The sequence below is a fragment of the Thamnophis elegans genome, chromosome 12 (assembly GCF_009769535.1).
Source record: "Thamnophis elegans isolate rThaEle1 chromosome 12, rThaEle1.pri, whole genome shotgun sequence".
NCBI lineage: Eukaryota > Metazoa > Chordata > Lepidosauria > Squamata > Colubridae > Thamnophis > Thamnophis elegans.
This window is the reverse complement of record NC_045552.1, coordinates 12,104,230-12,117,975: the sequence shown is the minus strand read 5'-3', so window position 1 is coordinate 12,117,975 and position 13,746 is coordinate 12,104,230. Positions and strand designations below refer to the sequence as shown.

Here is a 13,746-nt window from a genome sequence, read left to right as displayed (position 1 = left end):
TTCTTTTACTTGACAATTTTTCCATGTGATTTGGTCAATAAACACTGGCACTGCAGAGATTTAAACCTGATTTGTTTCAGCCAAAATGTTTGGAACCTTATTATCCTTCTCTAAAACCACTTCAGAAGTTTTATTATTTTCTACTAATTCTACCTCTCTTATTTTCTACTAAGCTTTCTATACTGCCAAGCAAGTGCACTATATTTTGCCTGCACATCTTGACTTCCTGTTCAAGCGAGTTGGCCTATTTCAGACTTCTTACTTTTTGCTTATACTTACTGGTTCACCATAAATACAAATACTTTGGTGATATTAAAATATTAATTTTGCATCCATACTTTCATCCATTATCCGACCATTCCCTTATTGCATTTATTTATTTTGGGAGATCCATGGGAAAACAGGTTTGTATATCAGTTTTGCACCCATAGAAAATACAACCTCTGAACACTGACAAATTGTGGGTGAACATGTGTTCAAATCCAGCCAGGGCTCTTGGTTGAAGACAATACCAAAAGAGGCATTTGAGCCAACAGGATAATCAGAAAGAACTCTGTTTTTGCTTACCTGAAGCAGTATAGCGAACCTGCCGAACGGCTGTATTCAGTTTGATATCTAATCCTTCTGCCAGAGCCACAGGCACGCAAGAATAGCCATTCCTCACAGTCAGGTGACTGCCTGTGAATTCAAAATCATCATCCTGAAATGGGGGGAGAAGATTTAGAAAACTCATCAGTACAAAGCATTTGTAACAAGTCAGTAATTTCTCTCTCATATTGTTTCATGTTCTCTAGGGGTAAAGGAAGTGAGTAATTTCCATGGGTGACAGGCCAAAAGTATACTGCTTGAATATAGGCAGCCAATGGAAAAAGAAGTCCATCTATTTGTTGTTACACAAAGTCCTGGTCAAACTTTCTCCAACCTTGAGTGTCTTAATATTCAGAAATTGTAGGGCTGCCCAATTAAATCCCTCCTCCCCTAGCTTTCCATCATTAAGAGCAGGGGTCCCCAAACTTGTCAACTGGGACTTCAACTCCCAGAATTCTCCAGGCAGCAGAGAATTCTGGGAGTTGAAGTTCATAAGTCTTAAAGTTGACAAGTTTGAAGACCTCTGTTTAAGAGCATAGTCGTTTCCTGTTTTGGCAAACAAGACAGTGATTCTACTTCTCTTCCCCTCCATGTTTTTTTTAAATTTTGTACTCCCCTGTAAAAAATTCAGAAGTATTTATCAAGTAAATTATAGTATTCATCACTTAATGTTTTTTTCTGAATAATCCTGGTGCCCCTAATTTGAATTTGCTGATGGAGAATAGCTCTGTTGGGCTACGACGATAGCTCTTCAGGCCAGTTACATCTAATGTTTCAAAGTCATCATAGTATTTATTTTTCTACTTTTCCTTTTGGATTGCTTGTGCAAGATTAGTTTAAGAGTGCAGCACATTCAGACTCGTGGCTGAGTTTTCTGAATTTTAGCTTTAGCCTTGTTACTTGCTGTATCACTTGTACAGTTCAATGGAGAAGAATGTTTCGATTCCCCTGACATTTGTGTTTATTCATTTAGCCCCATTGAAATTTTAGTAATGGCGGGGGAGAGGGAGGGAATAGTTACCTGGTCCCAGTGCTTCAATGACAAAGTGGAAAGTGGTGTGGCATTTGCAAATTCAAGATTTGCAAAATGCCAATCGAGAATCTGCCTGTCCCTTGATGATAAATACACATCGCTGCACATTTTTGAGAGGAAACAAAACAAAACACTGAATATACGCTCTCATCATTTTTCTTCCTTAGACGTTTAACAGTGTTACTTAAATTTCCTGCACCCAAAGCTAGTCTAAAAAACATTCTTAATTATTTTGCAAGGTAATAGAGATTAATCTGTACGTTGTAAATCAGAGGATTGGGCATTAAATGATTATGTAACTGAATGATTATTAAATGAGGCAACTGCTAAAAGAGGGCCACCGATATTAAAAACTTATTCTTTATGAATTAGTATGAATAATACTGGCAAGAAATCTGAGTACTGGATTAGTTCTTCATTGCTATTCCCTAGCAAGGTGACCATGTAGGAGAGAATTTTACAGGAGTTATCACATGAGATAAAAATCACTTTTTAAAATCTAATTCATTCCATTTGAATTGAAGTGCAAACTACTCTCCGAAGGAATCTGCAACTTTTCTGATTGCATTTATCGGCATTATAATTGAAGCACAATTTATAAATGTAGATTAAACATCAATGTAGTCTTTTTTTGCAATTAGTTCATTGATCTACTTGACCATCAACATAAGACATCCAGTCTCTTTCCTAAGATTTTACCTTGGAGGATTTGCTTCTAGTTCCTGGAGCTTCTCTTCCAGTTTTCCTTGTGTTTCGGCTAGCTCATCGTATTCCTAATCACAAAATAAAGTAAGGAGACAAATATGTAGATGGTTACTAAAAGGCAATATTTGTAGAAAGTGCTTAAGTGTACAGAACAGGGTAAATTAAATTACGTATTTCAATAATATCCAATTAGACCCTCTACTTCATACCTTACAAAGGGCAGTAAGATCTCTGTGTTTGCTCTTCACAAGAAATTCTGCAGTAATATCTCGAGGTGGTTTTACTTCTGAGGCTTCTTTGTATTGTTGGTGAAGCTCTTTTATTTTCTCTTTCAAGTTTACCATCTGTAACAGGGAGGAAAATCATTGGCCAATGAAGAGAAGCAAAGCATTTCCTGACCTCTGCAGAATTTTAAGGAAAACGGAAGCCAAATACAAATAAAAACTGACGATACAGAAACCCAATTTTTAATGCACTGGTTAATCTGCATTCAGAAATACTAGGACTGTGAATACTTTGAAGATGATTTCAAAGAAAGTACTTTGGATTTTGCACAAGTATAGGCACAAAACCATCTGCCTTTTTTTTTTAAGTAACCAAACTTTTTTGGAGTTCCATGAAAATAGCAATAGCAGTTAGACTTATATACCGCTTCATAGGGCTTTCAGCCCTCTCTAAGCGGTTTACAGAATCAGCATATTGCCCCCAACAACAATCCGGGTCCTCATTTTACCCACCTCGGAAGGATGGAAGGCTGAGTCAACCCTGAGCCGGTAAGATTTGAACTGCCGAACTGCAGATAACAGTCAGCTGAAGTGGCTGCAGTACAGCACTCTAACCACTGCGCCACCTTGGCTCTTTATAAAGCTCTGGCTTCTTTATAATTTGGATTAAGGCAACTCCTTAAAAGCAAGTCAACTTTTTTCAAAGTCATGCGTCAAAAACAATGCTAACCTTGTTAAGGAGATCTTTAAGTTCTTCCTGAGTTTTCACTATCTTCTTCCAATGTTCTATTTGTTCATCCTTGACATGCTTTTCCTGTAATCTGTGGAAAGGAAAGAAGTCAGCAACTGCCACAGACCTTTAGCAAAGATGCTGCTGTAGTTCAGTGAGGAAAACTACACGGAAACATCTTCTCACGCCAATTCTCTCCAGAGCGTGCAAGACGTTGGGTCTCTAATTTTCTCAAAATAGAAAAAAAAGTGCAATAAAATGAAATAGAAGAAGCCAATGAACTATGGAGGCATAAAAAGGAGGAATTTGAAGCTGTTTATCAGCACCTAGGCCATAATGTGCTGTGCGCAAGGCTGTAACGCACAGTGCCACCACCACAACATGGATGCACTTGGATGGAGACTTAACGCTTGGCACGTCACTTGACGTGACATTTAGCGTTACTTACTGTATGACAACTTCCAGGGCCTGGCCAAGAGAAACAGGCTTGTTGTTGAGGACATTGAAATCCAGCTGGTGACTGAGGTATGAGGTAGCTTCTAGCAAACGGTTGAACTCTTGCTCTACCATTTCATCTTTTTCCTTTGGAACCTGTCGGTTAGCAAGTGGAAGTAAACAGGTGCAGACAGTTCAGAATGGAGAGGTTCAATGAAGCCCTTAGCCTAAAAGTACATTTTCCATATAATGAGCATTTCAAACCCTGCCAGAAGCTTATTTTGAGTACTCATTTAGGAGAGAATGACTTGTGAAAGATTTAACTTCTGTTTCATGACTAAATAATCACTGAGGTTCAGAAAGTTACTATGGCCCAGCCATTTCCAACATCAGATTTAATGGATGAGCTCCTAAAATGCATGTGATGTGAGAATAACATTTAATTTAAACTTAAACATTATCAGGGAAAATATTTCCTCTTTGCATGCAACATGGAAATTTAGGGAGGAGAGTTTAACACTGGAAACCACCTTGGCAAAGACTTTTGCACCCAGTCAACAGATCACAGTATTTTCAACTAAACTATTTCCTCAATACTGCTTTCCAAGAATAACTAGACTTACCGCTTGTCCATTGGCTTCATAAAGTGGACATTTTTGTTTTATTTTGGCCAACTCCATGTTTACTTGCTTGCTTACCACAGCCATTGGATTTCCACCTGCAAAAGATTTTATACAGAGAAAAATACATAAATTTAGCAAAACAAGGACCTAGAGGTATAATGATCAAAGGTAAGCATTTAATCAAAAGTTAGATAATAATGTATTTTGTATACTGGGCAGGAAGTGGCATACTCATCTCTTCCTTAAGCTTTTTTGCACAGTTTTTTTCCTATAAGAGAACAGATTAATTTAATATTTCCTAAACCAGAACATTCTAGGTGTGCCAAGTTACAACTCTTAGCATCCCAGCCAGGATGGCCAATTGTCTGACGAATGCAAAGGAAATGGGGTTGTAGAAAACATGTGCTAAGCTGCAGTACATTCTGAGCTTTATTCAAATTATCTGGTCCAAAAGGAGGGACTTTGCAATCAAGATGTTCATTTCTTATTGGGAAGATCTATTATTATATAGATTAGATGTGAAAGTGAGCGAGCTCTAAGGTCACAAGACTGAGAAGAAAGAACAAGGAAAGAGAAAGTTAAAAAGAATCAACTTCTAATTCTGTGTGAAAAAACACAATACCAAAACCTAGAGATTGTATTTTGCATAAGCATGTGTCTGTGGAAATTGAATTCAGACACATTTTCAAGGTAAGACTCACCAAGTCCTGTTACTACCATGGCTCCTAAATCTGCAACGTAGTTTCCTTTGCGGAAAGTAGCAACCCTGCCACCTACACGATCCTTTAAAAAAAAAAAAAAGCACAAGGTTTAAGACTGGCAACCTCAGGGTTCTCACTGTAAACATATCAGCAAGACCTCTGAAATACTACAAAACGTAGGCAAGGAGAAAACCTCATACAATATGTGCTATTTTAAGGAAGTCTATTCAGCCTCATTCTTACGCTTCTGCAAAAGGCAGGCTCTACATAAATAAAAGGAACTGGAAATTACATAATTAGTACGCAAAATGAAGATCTAGGAAGGGGAATAAAGAATCTTAGCCTCTCTTTTATGCATTTTGAGTCCTTCCAGCCAAGATTAATAGAGAAAATTGGCTTATGAGAGTGTACTTTATACAAGGTTGACACACTTTGGCATTGCCCACTCACCCGCGCTTCTAGCAGTGTGACATCCATTCCAAAGCTCTGGAGCTGCCGAGCTGCTGCCAATCCAGAAACTCCAGAACCAATTATGATGACCTTGCCAGTCTTCTTGGCTAGAAACATCAAGAAGTGCTATTGCATTAGGGAGCAAATGAACAGAGAGACTAGCTTCTGACTAAAGGAGTGAATACAAACTAAAACACACCATCCTTCCAAAAGGGACAGAGATTTCCAGAAATGCTGATCCTCTGAATGCAATAAAAGCATAATAAAATATAAAATATACCGAAATAAGAACTGAATTCTCCAGCCTGACTGGTAGCCAAGCATTCTGCTGCTCAGCTCAAGCCCAGGAACTGGACATTACCCTGCTCTTTCCTATTGCCATCTGGCCACTTCCTGAATTCGAAAGCGGTCAACCACGTCGCTTGATCTACTGGGATACTATATTTGTTGTGTTATTTTGAGGTGGGGTATCACTGTTGACAGACAAGTGAACCATGTTCAGTAGTTAGAGTTATCAACTCAATAATAGTCTTTCTTTTAAACTTCAAAGCTTCAGCTATCTACATTGCACTTGGCTGCAATAGTTTGTCTCATTCAGAGCTACTGATAGGCAAATTTAGCTACAGTGTTTTACAAGCAATGATTTAGCATTTAATATAAACTGCGTGCCAAACTATGTTAAAACAAGCATGGCTTAGAAGGATGTGTGAGCATAAACTACTTCCTTGGGAGAAAAAAAAAGAAGAATCTAGAAAAAGAGTTACAGTTTTAGAGCACTGTCTGCACATGTTACAAATCACTTGGCCTTAACTTAAAAGATGAAATGATATATCTTGAAGTTTTTTTAAAAAAGCAATTTAAGTTCTTACTTGGTAGGGGTTTCACTCTTTTGTAGATGCCAAAATTGATTAAGCCATGCCGTTCCAGGTAGCTATGTACTCGATGGACAAGTACCGTATCACCTACAACAACAAAAATATCTTTTAATGAACATTATGGAGGGGAGATATTTGTATAGGACTTGACAGTGTCACTCCAGTCTTTGTTTCTAATTACACACTTACTCCACATTAATAGCCCATACAAAGTCCAACAAATAAGGACGGGTCAGAGGGATTTACCAAGCTAATGAAAAAAGTGTTATAGTGGAAAAAACCAAGAAACCCCTTTCCCTAAAAATCTCCACAAGCAAATATTTCACAGTCCACCCGTGACTTTTCCTTCTTAACACAGCCCTTTTCTCCAGTTGCCATGTGTGAAAAGGACACAGGACCCAAAGCAAACAATCAAGGCTCACTGCAGTGGTTGTTATATAAACAGTACATACGGAAGGAGACCCCACCGAAGGGAGCCACTCCTGCAAACCAAAGAAATGCGCTGATATTTATAGATTTCAGGAAAGGGGAAAAATGATGCAAGCATAAGCATTCATAAGCATTAGATGATGCAAGCGTACATATTCATAACTAATAATTTTGGGTTACTTCCTGCCTTTCTACTACCTAATATCAAGCAGAATAATCGTCTTACTGAGAGAGAAAAAACAGATGAAAAGGAGGAGGCTCATGGGTTCTGATAAGTCTTATAACAGACAGGTGTGAGCCAGTTCCGAGGCGATGGCAAATTCTTTAGATTTCCATTTGGTTTAAATGGTCCCAATTAATCTGAAAACTTACTTGCCCCACACATGCTAGCACAAAGAGTCTGAAAATTGACTGACAACACAGTGAAACCTCAAGAAATAGAGGCACCCAAAAGGACTGTGATTAGAGTATCTGTGGTATTTATTTGTTACGTTTATTTGCCGCCTATCTTGCCATAGGGCTATTCTAGGCGGCTTACGACAATAAAAAGGAAGAAATGAAAAAAGTGTAAACAGAAAAGAAGTAATAGAACAATAGACAATGAAAAAGAATTCACCTATATTGACAAAACATTAGTATGAGAGCAAAAACATAAAAGGGGGGATGTAAGAAATGTCTCTGTAAGTTGCAGGCAGTATGAAAAATCTCTTTTGTTTTGGCACAGAGGTTTTGTAAAATATGGCTGAAATAAGTACGATCCTGTATAGAAAGAACAGAAATGGCAGCATGTCACAGCCCAAAGCACACACAAGGTCAAAAGATGAGAGGCAAAATGGCAGGAGGAAGATACAAAGGAAAAGAGGCTGGAATGGAGATGTGACCATATGAAGCATCTCTTCAGCTTCAGTGTTTCTGCTGTTATTATTTTGAGCTCTTTCGATTCCTATCACCACCAGTCAAAAAACTATCTATGACATACTCAAATCCCCCACATCAGCAACTTACTATTATAGGGTGCTTCTAATTGCTGTAGTGTTGCCTCAAAGGTCAGCTGAATCTTTGGGTTATCCAACCAGAGCTGCAACTGTGTTTAATCACACACACAAAATGTTGTGGTCAATATCTAGGCTGACATTAATACAGGTGTTAACAATTTTAAATGTAGAGTTTGCATTGCAATTTTACATGCATTTAACATCAAAGAAAATTTTTAAATATGAGGATCCATCTATACAGGTAGTTCTCGACTTATGACCACAACTGAGCCCAAAATTTCTCTTGCTAAGTGAGACATTTGTTATGTGGGTGAGTTTTCCCCCATTTTGTCACAATTGTTAAGTGAATCCCTGCAGTTGTTAAATTAGTAACCCGGTGATTAATTGAATCTGGCTTTCCCATTGATTTGGCTTGTCAGAAGGTTGCAAAAGGGGATCACATGACCCAGGGACCCTGCAACCATCATAAATATGAGTCCGTTGTAACCAAAAGACATGCTGTATGTAATGGATGAGATTTTTTTTATGTTTTTTTTTAAAATAAAAACAAATTGGAAAATAAATAAAAATAAATATGAGTCCGTTGCCAAGTGCCTGGATTTTGATCATGTGACCATGAAGATGCTGCACTGGACATGTGAAAAGCAGCCATAAGTCACTTTTTTCAATGCTGTTGTAACTTTGAATAGTCACTAAATGTATTCTTGTAGAATATCAAAAGAGGAAACAAATTGCTCAAGAATAGTCAAGGTTACAGAAAGTTGTTTCAGATAGAGGTTGCATGTAACTCACACTGGCAGCAATTCACTTGGCTTTCAAAAACAGAAGAAACCAAATATTCATTGACCTGAATCCATAATCATGCCAGTGGAAGAGTTTGAATGGGCTGTGAGCAAGCCCATGTGAACCAAGCCTGCAGAGTTTTGTGATAAACGCACCTCTTCTTTCTCAAAACAACTGATCAGAAAAGCAATGTATTCATTATATAAGCTGGCACCCTAAACTGAAACTGGAAGAAAAACTAAGACACTCCCCACACACCAAAAAAAAAGGGAAATGCAGACAAGGCATAAGTTCAGGTGGCTAAGAGGAAGTTGTGAGTATCAAAGAAGAGGAAAAAAATATTGGAAGGAGTGGACTTATTTATTTAAACTATCATTAAACCACATTTTAAGCTTACTTGCACCTTGAAGTCCACAGCACTGTGTCTTTATTATGGAAAATATTTTTCTAAGTTGTTTTTGAGCAACCAATTATGAAATCACATCTTCAGCTGAATTTATATATGTAGTTATACCCCACCTTTATTGATTTAATAAATAATTTGAGGCAGAAAAAATACCTTAATACTCCTTCCTATTTTCCCCACAACAAGAACCTTCTGAGATAAGTTGGACTAAGAGAAAGTGAATCCAGTAAACACAAAAATTACAAAGTGCATGCTTGAGAGATCCAGAACTACTTGGAAAACCTTATCATCCTAGGAAAAAAAGTATTTGAGCTTGAAATAATTAGCATACCGTTCGATTTCTGATGTAAAGGAAAACCTTCTGAGTTTGCTGGGGCCCACTGATAATATCTGGAAAACAAGCTGCTTCTTGTGATGTCATTCGATCGTGTGGAAGCCTGCTCTGGAAAGCTGCGCCTTCCACGCCTACAATGAAAGAACAAGCATGTGACAAGTATGCAAAAGTACCAGAAACAACAAATCTTGCTACACACACTATGCAAAAACTACAGAAATAGGCAGACTCGGATGATATATTTTCTTCGCTCTTTCACAGAAAGAACATCTTTTAATGACTATTGACAATATATTCGGAACCCATTTTTAAATACAACTTGTCTTTTTCTTTGAAACTATTGGTTGAGACCTTGGAAAATGCTGCAAGGATAGCTGAGCAATGAAAATCAATTCAATCTCTCAGAGTTTTGTTAACTGAGCTGGATGACAATCCTCCTAAATACTATTCCACTTTTGGGCAAGGGTGCACCTAACCTAGTTTACTTAGAAACAGGGTTCTTATCTCAGGAAACTTATTAAAAAGCAAAGTTTCAGCATACAGTCTAGTCTTAGACATCGTTAGTCAAATGTACTACTGAACTTCCGTGCAGACATAGCAATCCTAATGAAGTATTTGTATATCAAGTCAATCATCCCTTAGGATCCTGCTAATAAGTGAAGAGGCTTGCTAAAAGAAGCAGGCAATATTTCACAAAGGCATTCATGTTTGGGTACAGGGCTTAAAAATGGAAATTATAAATAACTATGAATAATAAATAAACAAAAGTATAGGTAGTCCTTGACTTACAACAGCTTGTTTAGTGACTATTCAAAGTTACAATGGCAGTGAAATGTTTTTCACACCTGCGACTGTTGCAGCATCCCCATGGTCCCATGATCAAAATTCAGACACGTGGCAAGTTGCTCATATTTATGACGGTCGCAATGTTCCTGGGTTACATGATCCCATTGCAACCTTCTGACAAGCAAAGACAATGAGGAACCCTGATTCACTTTGCAACCGTGTCACTAGCTTAATAACTGCAGTGATTCATTTAATAACTGTGGCAAGAAAGGTCATCAAGTGGGACAAAATCCACTTAACAAATGTCTCAGCACAGAAATTTTGGGCTCAATTGTGGTTGTATGTTGAGGACTACCTTTAGATCAATTACTCTTGAGGTTCTCAAAATGTTATGTTTTATTGATTTAAAGGTGAAGCTGTCAGCTCTATTAATCAATATTTTCATGGAAATATATTTATGCTGTCCCACTGTGGCACTGCTTATTTTTTTTCCTCTTCAGTTCCTATCTACAAAGAGGTAGAACAAAGATTTCCTTTTTCCTTTCCTTTTTCTATTTCTATATTCATTTTTCATCCTAATAAAATCTTGAGTTTCATCCACCAAAAGCTAGCCAGTAACTCTGATTCAGTTTCTTTTTTATACTAATGATAAGGCTGTCCGCCTGACAACTCATGTGGGCTCGAAACAGTTTCCAAGCATTTGCCTCCTATTATAAAGTGGGAAGGTGTAAATTGCTATGACAAAAGTTGCTTCCTGAAAAAGACTAAGCAGGTGCCATTCCTCTTTGGAAATTAATCAATTCTCTGTTGAAAAATTACTTGGGACACTTTCTTTCAATCCTCAGTAGTTTGGAAAGAACTAACAACCTTTTCTTTCCAAGTTCACAAACTTGGAAACATAAGTTTGTATTATGGTACTATAATGGCACCAATTATGCACGCATTGCAATAAAAATTTCTAGAGCAAGAGTAATCTGCCACTATTATTAGGCCCACAATTTGTAATTATGCTGATTCCAGCTTTAGAAAATTAGCCCATTATAAACTTTCTAACACCTTATTATAAGTCTTTATTCCAATATGTTTGTCACATCGGGAGGCTGGACTGATTTCTATAGAAGTCATATAAGTGGTGCCACTGCCTCCAATTCATTTTTAGCAACAGCAATAGCACTTATACTTACTGTATATACTGCTTCACAGTGCTTTACAGCCCTCTCTGAGTAGTTTACAGAATCAGCATATTGCCCTCCGACAATCTGGTTCCTTATTTTACCGATCTTGAAAGGATGAAAGGTTGAGCCAACCTTGAGCTGGTCAGAATCAAACTCCTGGCAGTGAGAAGAATTAGCCTGCAATACTGCATTCTAATCACTGCACCACCTCGGCGCTTATAATTCCCTATGTTTCCTGATCTCATAGGACAATTACATATTAGGAAGGCATAGATTTGAGCCTAAAATTATATTGTCTAACTGCCTGTATTTGATCGCATTTAGCCTTGAAAAGACTTCATCGGAGCAAAAGCAAAAGGTCTTCCATAATGCTCTTTTGAAAAATCCAAGAATATGTTCCTTTTTTAGGAACAATATCTCACAAACTCTGTGATGATTTCATCTTCAGGATCACTAAATACTAGAGATGAGTAAGCATTATTAGATGATGGAAAAGGAAATGTTGAGATATAATATGCAATGGAGTTCCAGTTCTTTACTTGCTTTCCTCATGTTATTCCATTTTTATTCTTTTTAAAGAATAAATGACATTTGGAACTATAATGATGCTTTTTAAAAATTATTACACATCATTTAACATGCAAAATAGGATACAGAAAATTGATTGATTGACACTGATTTCACAGCAAGTCACACCTACCTAATAAGGAAGCTTTATTTAGCCTGGGTTATAGGATAAAGTGTTTGGATAGTTACACTAATTCTTTCCCCATACAATTCTCCCTTTCCTCCTACAGGTAATCCTCATTTTACAATGATTCATTTAATGCTGTTCAAAGTTACAACAGCACTGAAAAAAGTGACTTTTGACCATTTTTCACACTTATGATCATTGCAGCTTCCCCATAGTTATGTGATCGAAATTAGGACACTTGGCAACTTGTTCCTCTTTACAATGGTTGCAGTGTCCCTGGTCATGTGATCATTTAAACAAATGTCTCGCTTAGCAACAGAAATTTGGGGCTCAATTGTGGTCATAAGTAAGGGGCTATCTATACATTTCTGCTGGCCCAGTAAGCTGGTTGACTAAATTTCTTGAGATTCCAACCCTCCTTCTTTTTCATTTGGGCTTGTGATGGGCAATGGCCAACGTGCAGGTCATATACTATGGAGAACAACCAAATTCCTAAGATGGCAATGAGATGGACCGGATCCTAATGTCAAATGACCAAAGGAAACCCTCGAAATACATGGTGAAGAACATTCCTAGACAACTTCAAGAATCTAAACAGGGGAAGATGTCTCCCAAAACCGAAAATATTGGAGATCCCTTGATGCCCAATTTGATACATAGCATGGGAGAATCTAATGCTCATGCTAAAAAAATAAGCTAGTGAAGAGACGAGGAGGAGGTGGGCAGTTTTGCAAAAATCTGGGATTTCATTCTCACATAAAAGTAGCGTCACAAAATAAAAGCATACTAACAGATTAATTTCAGGAACTCCTAAAATATTAGCCACATTGAAATAGAATGAAATGTTTTATCAGCTGCTCCCTTTAAATCTAGTCAAGATTGTGTCTTTCTATGGCATACAACCAAGAAGATAATTTGCAAGATACAATCAAGACAGGGTCACACAAGCTCCTCACGTACTACATAAACCAGACTTAATCTACCTTCTAGCTTCTGGGTGAAAAACCCAAGCATATTTTTGGCTACTTTTCTCACATTTTTAAATGTGTTCACTAAGCCAAACTACTGGAAAAAAAAATTAGATTTCTAATATCAGATGCCAACATGCCTAATATATAAGTTTGTATATTTTAAATTCTAACCCTTGAGGAATTCTAGAACTTCAGAATGAAAACCACAGATATTTTAGTTGCACTAGAAAAACAGCAGCAAACTGAAGTTATGATTTATGTATCACTAGAAAACAATTGTGCCTGAGCACTTACTAGAGTTGAACATAGGAGGAAATCACATTGAAGCAGCCTCTATCTCTGTACAAAATCCTAGTATTAAGGTTCTACATATGCTCATTTGGATACTTGATCTACAACAAATGTGCATAATTGCAATTATTATTGCATAAATGGAGGCTTGAGGTTGCATAAATGGAGGTCTGGGTTAATATTACCCATTATTTATGGTCAGCAACCAATGGGAGAATTAGGGCACTGATGTTTCTCTTCCTGCTGGATTTTTGCTTTGGGCAAAACATAAATCCTGAACTGCTCTTGGAACATTTATGCTGCAGTTACAAATTGATTAAATATTCATAACATGCCAAGTGCAAATAAATCTTAATTTTTTAAAAACAAACCATGAGATTCAAATGCAGTTTGGATGGGGTAATGAACTTTTTTATAGAAACAAAATTAGCTTTACGCTGGACCAAATCCATGGGGCAATTCATCCAGTACTGCGTTCTATAAATTGTCTCTATTCACAAAAGTCTGCCAGCAGCACT

At 37.3% G+C, this 13,746-nt stretch overlaps 1 protein-coding gene across 2 annotated transcripts in view; it reads right to left on the bottom strand.

The window, feature by feature from the left end:
• The window catches only part of KDM1A (lysine demethylase 1A), a 29,607-nt gene that overhangs the window by 4,896 nt on the left and 10,965 nt on the right, over nt 1-13,746 (bottom strand). For both annotated transcript variants that reach the window (XM_032227507.1, XM_032227508.1), the window contains exons 4-15: nt 9,309-9,442; nt 7,799-7,877; nt 6,359-6,451; nt 5,490-5,596; nt 5,040-5,121; nt 4,339-4,433; nt 3,729-3,871; nt 3,281-3,371; nt 2,536-2,670; nt 2,321-2,394; nt 1,610-1,721; nt 568-700 (exon numbers count right to left, since the gene is read on the bottom strand). In XM_032227507.1, the coding sequence (XP_032083398.1) occupies nt 568-700; nt 1,610-1,721; nt 2,321-2,394; nt 2,536-2,670; nt 3,281-3,371; nt 3,729-3,871; nt 4,339-4,433; nt 5,040-5,121; nt 5,490-5,596; nt 6,359-6,451; nt 7,799-7,877; nt 9,309-9,442 (1,278 nt within the window). The remainder of the gene's footprint in view (nt 1-567; nt 701-1,609; nt 1,722-2,320; nt 2,395-2,535; nt 2,671-3,280; nt 3,372-3,728; nt 3,872-4,338; nt 4,434-5,039; nt 5,122-5,489; nt 5,597-6,358; nt 6,452-7,798; nt 7,878-9,308; nt 9,443-13,746) is intronic.